The sequence below is a fragment of the Trichomycterus rosablanca genome, chromosome 23 (assembly GCF_030014385.1).
Source record: "Trichomycterus rosablanca isolate fTriRos1 chromosome 23, fTriRos1.hap1, whole genome shotgun sequence".
Classification (NCBI taxonomy): Eukaryota; Metazoa; Chordata; class Actinopteri; order Siluriformes; family Trichomycteridae; genus Trichomycterus; species Trichomycterus rosablanca.
Genome location: NC_086010.1, coordinates 5,448,696 through 5,459,681, shown reverse-complemented (window position 1 = coordinate 5,459,681; position 10,986 = coordinate 5,448,696). Strand labels below are relative to the sequence as shown.

General features: G+C 36.9%; 1 protein-coding gene across 1 annotated transcript in view; it reads left to right on the top strand.

The window, feature by feature from the left end:
- The first annotated feature begins 351 nt into the window (after positions 1-351).
- The window catches only part of zfpm2a (zinc finger protein, FOG family member 2a), a 173,927-nt gene continuing 163,292 nt past the window's right edge, over positions 352-10,986 (top strand). The window contains exon 1 of the mRNA XM_062985599.1: positions 352-453. Within this exon, the coding sequence (XP_062841669.1) occupies positions 414-453 (40 nt within the window). The 5' untranslated portion in view covers positions 352-413. The remainder of the gene's footprint in view (positions 454-10,986) is intronic.

The following is a 10,986-nucleotide window of genomic DNA, read 5'->3' as shown; positions in this document are numbered from 1 at the left end:
AGAGAGAGAGAGGTACATACTACACAAAGAGAGAGAGCGAGCAAAATACACAATACAGATATTTAGAGAGAGAGAGAGCGGTACATACTACACAGAGAGAGAGAGAGAGAGAGAGAGAGAGAGAGAGGTACATACTACACAAAGAGAGAGAGCGAGCAAAATACACAATACAGATATTTAGAGAGAGAGAGAGCGAGAGAGAGAGGTACATACTACACAAAGAGAGAGAGAGAGAGCGAGAGAGAGAGAGAGTAGAAGGTGGTGGTGGTGGTGGTGTTGTTGGAGGAGAGGAAAGGAAAATCTGAAACATTGCACACACACTCCAGCGCTTTTTATCTCGGCGTTTGTGCGTCTCTTGGATGAAGCGAGTCCCGGCGCGGTATCACTGCTGTTAATTCGGCTTCACTGCAGCCATGTCCCGAAGAAAGCAGAGCAACCCGCGCCAGATCAAACGTAAGTCCGTATTTCTGTTTATTTCACCTGAGCCTGGTTTAACGCTGAGAGAAAAGTTGGACGGTACCGGCGGGAGAAGTTGCTCTCAGTGCGGCTGTGAAACTGCGCTGCAGGTGCGCTTGTGTTCGTCCGACCGTCGTTTGTATTTATTTACTCAGTTACAGTGTGTACACTGCTTTAAAACTCGTACTATACTTACCTACTACACAGTATGTCAAAACGCTAGGTCAGGAAAGCCCCCTGCGCACTACCTAGTACACTAGTGCGCGTTTCGAACAGCACTAGAAATACAGTACACGGTTCATTTCAGTGACTTTTCAGGTCAGGTGTTTTTTACAGCCTTGATCATCATGAGTGAGAGTTTATGATTTTATTTTATAGTAGTTTATATGTTAGAGAAAGAGGCTGCACAAGTGAAGTGTGAATAAAATAACTACATACAGATAATAAGTCACACAGCATTCTCATGCACCTTTATATAGGATTTCCATTTCCATACTGGTGTTTCTAAATCATTGGCATGTTATGCTTGACACAATTTGTAAATGTGAGTTTTTGAAACTTTAAATGCAGTGCTTTACACAGTTTTACCTGGATAATCCACCTTTCGCATGTCATGCTTTACACACCATCACGTGGATTTTTGACACTTGACATGTGATGCTGTACAAAATGTTCACCTCTGAAGTTTTCAGTTGACTTTACATTGCACACTTTTCATGTGCGAATTATTGACATTATCCATGTAAAGATTCACATTTTTTATAATTTAATCAGTTTGGACATTGACGTGTGAATTCAGACAGTTTGCATGGTATATTTCTTCTATTATTTATAACATCACTGATGTTTAGATGTGATCTCAGGAAAAACACATGACTGAATGTTGTTGAGATTGATGTACACATATAATTTAAAATTATAGCATTTTTTACATTACTATTTGGGAGACGGGTCACCCATATTATTTACAAGGTTCTGATGTGATACAGGAAAATCTATAAAGCCGTCAATAACATAAAGACACATACATACACACATACTGTTTATCTGCTGCTTTATCAATACACACACACCTTTACACTGCTATCATATTTGGGAGTTCTGTCTTCGCTTGTTGACTGTGAATAAAAAATAATCAAGAGGAATATTGATAACGACAATCTGATCAGATCAACTCTGATTCAGATGCTTTTATTTTTATTCGAGCTGCAATTGGTTAATGCTTATAAAGACATAACATGAATAATAAAATCACCAGCATTTTTTAATGTCAGTAATCTGGACCTCAGCATTTACATTCTCTTTCTGATTAATGCATTTAAAATTATAATAAGAATTATTTAGTCATTTTGCAATTTGCTCATTTGATCACATTTTTACTCTTTAATTGAGCAAAAACACATTTAAACAATGACACATTTCAGATAGTTATTATAATTATTGTTAGTATTTTTATTAGGGAATTTTTAGCTCTTAAATTATAGAATAGAATTATAGCGATACAATTATTTGTATGCACTCACTAACACTGTACATCCTGCTTTAACTTAATACTGTACACACACACACACACACACACAGTTACGCACATTTTAAATAATAACTGGCAGTACTTTTTAATTTTAATTTGGAGAATGTGTTGCCTGTGAATTAAGAAAGAATTAAGTGTAGAAGTAATTCTTTTTATGATGAAATGTTTATATTTTACATTACATTGCATTCTTGCAAACATACTTCTCAGGTTATTGAAAGTTCTTTTTAATTGAACAGATGAGTTTGCATGACTTTAATACAAATAAAAGAATAAACACACATTTCTAATAGGCAGTAATTTCTGTGTTTTTGTTTAGGGATTGCTGAAGCCAGTGAGGCTTTAATGTGTTACTGTGAATAAGAGACAGTAACACTAATCTAATGATGCTCTCTGTCGAGCTGAAAATGACTGTGCTGATTTAGATTAATAAACACACACTGGGTTCATTTTATGCATTTTAGGAAATTTAATACACAAATAAGTTGCAAGATTTTAATGTAGATAAAGTAAAAGAACCCTGAACTAAAAACCCTGAAGAGTTAACACACATTTTTAGTGTGTTTGATCAATACGTATTTACACACATAATAAACTAGATATAATAAAAAAAAATAATGTTCACAAATGTATTATTATTATTATTATTATTATTATTACATTATTGTAATATGTTGTAGTAATTAAATAAATATATAGTTTGCAATTATAAGCAATTCAAAAAATAATTCAAAACATAGCAACGTGCAAAATTAACCTTAACAAGAATCTTTTTTAAAAATTTACTGAATAATCTTTATTTACACTTTTAATCATGTATACTGTACATTTGAAATACTGTAGCATGTAGCATACGTGAATGGTAATAATCACAGTTTTTGTAGGGTACGAAAATTAATAACCTTTCTGTTTTATTAATAACAATAATAATAATAGTAATAATAATAGATATGACTTGTGTGATGCTGGGTTTAATATTAAGGTAGAAGGTATAAAATTAAGCATGACATATACAGGCCTGTATCTTTTTGGATATTTTGATATTTACTTGTAATTCTTGGAACAGATTCATAAACATGAGGTGGTAAAAATAGACAGGATGAATATATTTGCTTTGTGGGAGCTCGGAGGTGTAAGTTGTGTACGAAGCTGTTTAGGGAATTATGAGGCTGTAGTAAAAGAGTTAATGAAATACAGATTAATATTGATGGAACTGTGAGACAAAGTCTTACGTTACAGTAGCAGGCTGTGTGTGTGTGTGTGTGTGTGTGTGTGTGTGTCTTGTTGAGCTGTTTCTCTTTCCTGTATTGTTTTGAGTGACAGACTAAATTGTCCCACAGGACAACTTGACTTCAGAACTGGCTTTAATCGTAGAGACAGTGTGTGTCACACGTCAGTATCAGTGTGTGTTTGTGTGTGAATGCAGGTCTGTAAACAGTCAATCATCTGTAGATTTATTTAATTGTGATTATTGATTATTTAATTTTTATTTGTTGTTTAGGTGAAATAACTTTTGCTATAAGTGCTTATAATTGTGGGTTTTACATGCAAAGTGGGCTGATGTATGGTATTGTGAGCTGATGCAAATAGAACATGAGTGAAGACAGAAGCCATTTTTGATGATGGTTAAGCAGTCGTACCAATCTGCACAATTCCTGTTCACTTTTGGTAGGCAGAATCATGCTGTAAACTTATAAATGTTATAGCAGGGCACATGGATGTAACACATTTCCAGGTAATGTTATTATATAATATTAAAGAGAGGTGCTTCTTATTTACGGTGGCTTGTGATTATGACTAAGCTTATTATTATTATTATTATTATTATTATTATTATTCTTATTCTTATTCTTATTATTATTATTATTATTATTATTATTATTATTATTATTATTATTATTATTCATTGTTAAAATAGTGCACTTTTCTTTTTATAATATTATATTTATAGAGTACATTAGAGAGAGTACATTAGTGTATCTTAAATCCATTGTTGTAACTTGAGATTTATATCACACACACATACATACATATAGTATATACATTTAAGTAATTTTAATTGTAAATTTAACTTATTATTAACAGGAATGACAGCTTGAATATCATTTATTTTACTGCAATGAAATAATATTCAACTTCAAAGTTAAATCAAAATTAGTGTGAGTATGTACATTTATTTATTATCTGTTTTTGATCAACATGAACATATATATACGTATATATCAAACAAACCAGCTCTGATTTAATAATAAATTACATAAATTAATGTTTAAATAATTTACATATAATATTTTTTATTTAATATAATCATAAATAAATAAATAATAAATACATACATTAATAATTAATCTAAAAATATTAAATCAAAACTGTAGATGTTTTATTTTTACTGAACGAAAATCTGAGAGTTATAAAAAAAATTTTTACTTTCACATTTACCACTTCTACACACTGCTGTTTCCTCAGATTGTCCCTCAGGTTTATTATTTCTTTGTTAATAATAATTACTTTTGTAAGAAGTGTCAAGGTCATTTGAAGGTCAATCAAATTGAGTGGTTCAGTTCTAACTACTTATTTCTAAGTGATGTCATCAGCTGCTGTCCTTTCTTATTGGTTCTGAATGAACCACGGTGGATGATCACTTAGGAATAAGTAATCAGGATTAAACTCTAACAATGAGTTGTTCACTAATGATTTCATGATTAAACCAGACAAACTGATGTCTGAGCGTAAAAGCTTTCCTCTACACCAATCAGATGCACAGAAATTTGACACTGAAATGGGGGACTAAATGTAAACAAACAAGTTGCTTTAGCAGTTAAGAGCATCAAGTTAGTGATGTGTGTAGAGGATTATACATTACAGGTCTTTGGTAGAATAAAGAATCCTGTAGATGACATGAAGCTGGGGGTCGGTGAAAAAGGGCCTTGCTCAATGAAAACATTTTCATTTTACCAGTGTGCCTGAAATTGTCTGCATTTGCTGCTGCATCTAGTTTTTGTTTTTTTAAAGCTGCCATGTTTATTTAAAAACTCAGGAACATTAATGTAGGTGTAACGTTAATGTTTTGAGTCGGGGGAAAGAAGACGGGGAGCGTTTTAGAAAAGAAGACGGGGAGCGTTTTAGATTTGTTTTATATTATAGCGACACCAAGAGTTCAAACAGTTCATGACAGGCCTCAAATGGTCAGCAGGCTATAGTTTGGACATCCCAGTTTTAGAATTTAAGGGCTTCACTTCAAAAAAGTTTTCACAGATCTTATGATGAGTTTTGCTTTTTAAACAAGTATTGACAAAAAAAAATCTATGGCAAATGAATCTAAACAAACAAGCTGCTGCTTTCTGAAATCTTAATCTTCTAATACAGTTTATACAAAAAATAATGTTGTAGATTACTGTCAAGATTCCTAAATTAATGTTCTTGTCAGTTTGGGGGGTGGGGAAAAAGTTTTTTTTTATAACATCTCATTATGAAATGTGTCATACTTTATTTCCGGTCTGATTAGAAAGCTCTCCTCCATTATTTAAATTTGTTGTCATTTAACTGTGAATCATTAGACGAGTCAATTTATTAAAAAATCTGGATTTGAATGATTAGAGCTTTTGTGTTTATTCAAACAATTCAGACAAGAAAAAAAGAAATCAGATGTAACATTCCACTGCCAAAAAACAAGAGTTAAAAAAAAACATTATTTATCACATTATTATCGTAAAATCCAGGCAAGCTAATCAAGGGACGCCGAGTGACTATATTTTGCCTTATCATCCAAAGTGGTGAAAACGGAGAGGGGCGAATTATCAGGCGGCTGCAGATTGCCAGCCCGTAATTTTAATGGTAATAATCTGGGGCCTGTGATGGTATATCTGGCAGCCCCCTATCTTTCCCATTATCGGCCGCTATCTAGCTGGCCATCGGAGCAAATTAATGACGCTCTTTCGCCATCTTTTTTTTATCATCGCACCGAGAGCGCCCCAGGGATAGGAATAAGCAAAATATTAAAATGCTGCATGAATCACAATTTTAGATAACGCCAACCAGAGCAATGTGGGTGGGTGAGAGGGAGGGGTGCGCTTTATTTTTGTCCTTCAGGACCGTTCTGTGGATGTGGCTTTTACCCAGCTTGAAATTATACTCAAAATGGTGTTCGCATTTCACACACGACACGAAATATTGCCAGTCCAAACACACAACAAATATTCAACCTCCCACAGTGTCCAAATCATGTTCTCCCGTCCCACACTAGTACACAAAACCAGCACACTGGCAGTAAAAGGGCACTAATGAGGACCGTTCAGGTTATACACTCTTGTCAGTGAGTTGGAACCTGCAGTGTTACGTGTTTTTGTATCTTGAGTATGTGTTGCCTTTAGAAAGTTGCTTATTTTATTGTTATACATCTTTTTTTTTTTTGCATTTTTCCCTCCATTTTTCCTCCTCAATCTAGTCGTATCCGATTCCCTGATGCTTCTACTCTACTAATGTTGACCTCCGCTGTGACTAACTCACACCCCCTCCGATACGTGTGCAGTAGCCATATGTGGATCAGCCTGCCGGTAGCAGAGCTGAGATACAAACTGACGAGTTTTAGATGTTACTGCGACTACCTGAACACCCCTTTATACATCATTTAATGACATGTTCACTGTGTGTACCTGTACAGTTTATTTTCTTCTGTCTAGAAATTGTCTGAAGTCTAATTAACCCGACAATCAACCCAACAATTTTACCACTATAAAAGCAAAACTAGTCCCGTGAAGGTCTTATTTTACAGGCGGCTGCAGGTTATATAGAAAAAGACTAATCATTTACAGCATTTAGCAAATGTTTTTGTCTAAATCGCCTTGTAATCGTGATAAGTACAGTCTAAGCCATTGAGAGTTAAGGGCCTTGCTCAATGGCCCAACAGTGGGAAACTGGCAGCCAGTGTTGTGCTTGTTTTCTTTTCTCTCTTGAATTAAATTGAATTGAATTGATTTGAATTGAGATGTGGGCCTTGAACCGACAACTTTCCACCGCTCTGCAGTACATTTTTGCAAATTTGATACTACCATCATTGAAGTTGACTATTAATAAACATCGCATTTCACAATCCCTCAGTTTTATTCCTTGGCTAGTTTGGCGGAGTTGGACTTCAGTTCAAGGACGATCATTCTGGTGATTTTGGCTTGAAGGTGGGTGAGAACTAAGACTCCTTAGAAAAAGAACTGTCCCTCTAAAGGCTGAGCTTAAAGCTACCAACAGCGCTCAAAGCAGATGTGTTCCAAATCGCACACTATTGTAGTAAATAGCATGCTAATTAGTGCACTTCAAATAATATACATTTGGTTTGGGATGCAGCTAGGAAATCACTTGAAAGGCATGTCAGCATGTATGAAGTTGTATTTTATGAATGAGAAAAATAATAAATAGGAAAAATATTAAGAAAAATCATACACAGTGCTTGAACAGAGCAAATGTAAAGCTAGTCAAACTTGTATTGTGTGTGTTTGAGTACGAATGTGGCATTAGCCAATATTTCTTGTAGCGAATTGCATGATGCTAAAAGATTTTTGTTGTATGCTGTTAATGATGAAACAAACATCCGTATTGCCAATTATAATTGATTTCTTGGCTAATTATTGTTCTGTGTATTGGAATTTGTACCATAAAGCCTCAGATCACAATAACTTGCCTGCAGATTTGACAGTGGAACTTTATGGAAGTTTATGATGAAAAGTGTGAAAATATTGCTAATGCCATGTGGTTGTGTAATTATTTGAGGGTTTTTACTGGCTCTTTCTAACCTGTTGTGTTCATGATCATACGAGTCATATAAAGTGATCGTCTATTCTCACAGACAGGTTTGTCTAAATTGTAAATGTTTGCACTCCAAACTTAAATCCATTTTTCCAAATTTCCTCCTGTCCCAACTTTTTTGGATTTAGTCTGTAGAAGCCAAATCTCTGAATCTACTAGAGCTGAAGATGTGAATCTGGTACATTCGAGTACCCAGTTTGAGATCTACTCTGGTTGTAATGACGTTTGTAATAGTCTGTCACTCTGACTTCATAGCGTTAATGCTGTGATGTCCTAGCTGATGATGTCACAGCGGAGTCGAGCCGGGCTGTCAGCTCACACTCAGATCTCCGTATGGGGTTTATCACTCACAACTTCTGATGCTACGTCGCTGGCAGAGCGCCGCTGCCAACATGTCAGCTTGCACCTATGTGAGGGTATTTATGGACATGTGTGCACTTATTGTAGAGCGTGGATTCAAATACATACTTCTGGCGGAGGGTGTGTGTGTGGTGCATGGTGCCATAAGTTCTGTATACATAGTTGGGAGATCCTTTCCAAAAACCTTGAGCACACACACACACACACACACACTCCTGATATTGACGGTGTTTCTGTGGGATTTTATATCATTCAGTCAAAAGAGCATGTGTGAGGTCGAGCACCATTGTTGGACGTTAAGGCCTTGTTTGCAATCAATGTTCCCAAAGGTGTTCAGTGGGGTTGGGGTCAGGATTCTGGTCAGGCCACTGGAGTGTCTACACACTAAACTCATTAAACTGAACAGAAAATAGTTCAGTCTTCCTGAACCTACTGCCACAAAGTCAACAGCATGTTTTTATTATTATTTATTTTGTATAATTATTTTTTGTTCAACTGTTTTCAACGTCTGGGCTTGAAACACCTGAAAGCATTAATTTACCTATCTATCTATCTATCTATCTATCTATCTATCTATCTATCTATCTATCTATCTATCTATCTATCTATCTATCTATCTATCTATCTATCCATCCATCCATCCATCCATCCATCCATCCATCCATCCATCCATCCATCCATCCATCCATCCATCCATCCATCCATCCATCCATCCATCCATCCATCCATCCATCCATCCATCAACTAGCAGAGTGGTGTTCACCTATAATTGGCTGTACAGCTTTAACAATAAATGGAGGCACAGCAAGAAGGGGTTTAATTCCCCGGCTGGATGGCCAAAGTCCTTTCTGTGTGAAGTTTGCATGTTCTCGCTGTATCCTCCAGCTGCTCTGTTTCCGAGGTTTTGGGTAAACATGGCAGCTCCAAAGACACTAAAACTAGACGGCAATGCAGAAGATTTCAGGTCTGCTGGGAAATGGGTTTAGGGGGCGGCACGGTGGCTAAGTGGGTAGCACTGTTGCCTCACAGCAAGAAGGTCCTGTGTTCGATCCCCAGGTGGGGCGGTCCGGGTCCTTTCTGTGTGGAGTTTGCATGTTCTCCCCGTGTCTGCGTGGGTTTCCTCCAGGTGCTCCGGTTTCCTCCCACAGTCCAAAGACATGCAAGCTAGGTTAATTGAAGACACTAAATTGTCCAGGACTGTGTTCGATATGACCTTGTGAACTGATGAATTTTGTGTAACGAATAACTACCGTTCCTGTCCAAAGTGTAACCAAAGTGTAAAACATGATGTTAAAATCCTAATAAACAAAACAAACACTGAGTTCAGAGGGAAGTGGGTACGTTTAATTTGAAAAAGTATAATAATCTGCCCATTAAGATTATAAACTGGTGAGTGAAATCGTTAAAATCTTGCTTTGCATGGCACTGCCGACGATAGATCATTAGTCAGTCAAATAAAAATAAAATGTAATTGTTAGTAATCAGGTAGATCTGTTATATTTTAATTTGTTTTATTACAAGAGTTTGTGGCCCCGTGTTTGCTTATTTTTTACCACACTCGGCCCCCAACAAGAAAAGTTTGGACACCCTTGTCAGATTTCCACCTGAGTTTGAACCTCAGCATCTGATCCAGGTAGAAGAATCTCATTCTTACTCTTTATGGCTGCACAGATTGTTCTTAAGTGCCGTTTCCAAGCTGCTGAGTCTTCTTTTAGATTTATCTCTGACAAACACCGCTCGTTCCATGCCAACTTTTCCCCTGCCAGCCAATACCAGCGTAGCTTTTTCTTTTTTTGCTCGTCTCGAGCTCGAGGAGCATCGTCTTACTCCGAGCCCGTCTGTGTTCGAAGCCGCCATATTATACTATGCAAATGAGATATGTAAATGAGCTATGCAAATGCACCCAGCGCCATATCAAGACAATTTGTCATTTTTTTATCTCGCCGGCTATTCATTTGAGATTATTTGTTTTTATTGTTATTATTATCGCCACTCGCCTGCTCTGCAGTGATGGCACGTCCGGTTGAAGAAACTGAGCGATTGCAAGCCTTTTTTTTTTTTTCCTAGGGCAGAGCGGCTTGGTACGCCATACCAACTGATGCCAGTTTCCTGTGCTGGAAATTACCCTGTGGTGTGTGTATTGTGTTTAAAGCGGTTTTGAACTGCACGATCAGGGATGGTTTGATATCGGTAGTGTACATTTCTCCCCGTTGATCTGGAAAACAGTGGGCAATGGGGGCAGGGGGTTGTTGCTTTCAAAAGGTGGTGGAGGTCACTTCCGGCCATAGTTTCCACTTAATCTTCCTTTTTCCTGAATTCAGCTGTACAGAATCCTGTGAGTCAGAGTGTTTGCACAATACCCTCCACTCTATTCTTAGTCCTGGTTCTGTTTGTCCAACATCAAAGACTGACGAGGGCTAAAAAAATATGGACACCTGATGATGAGCTTGTTGGACACGCAATTCCAAAACCTCCACTCTTCTGGGAAGAATTTCCCACCCAAACTGGGCCCAAAGTTCTTCAGGCCATTTTTTGAGTTCAAGCATTGATGTTGGTTTCGGTGTTAAGTGTTCATTTGAGATCAGGGGTCTGTGGAAGCCAGTGGAGTTCTTTTACACCAAACAGGTCAAACCCTGTCTGCAGGGACCTCAATTTGGGCACGAGGGCGGCATCATGCAGAAACAGGAAAGAGCCTTCCCTAAACTGATGCCACAAAGTTGGAAGTGTGTGGCTTATTTTATATAATTGATTTAATCTGTTAGCGATGGGTCTTAATGAAACAGCCAAACCCACCGCTCTATTACTAGTCCTGTTTTTGTTAGTCCAACATGGGCTTTTCAAGG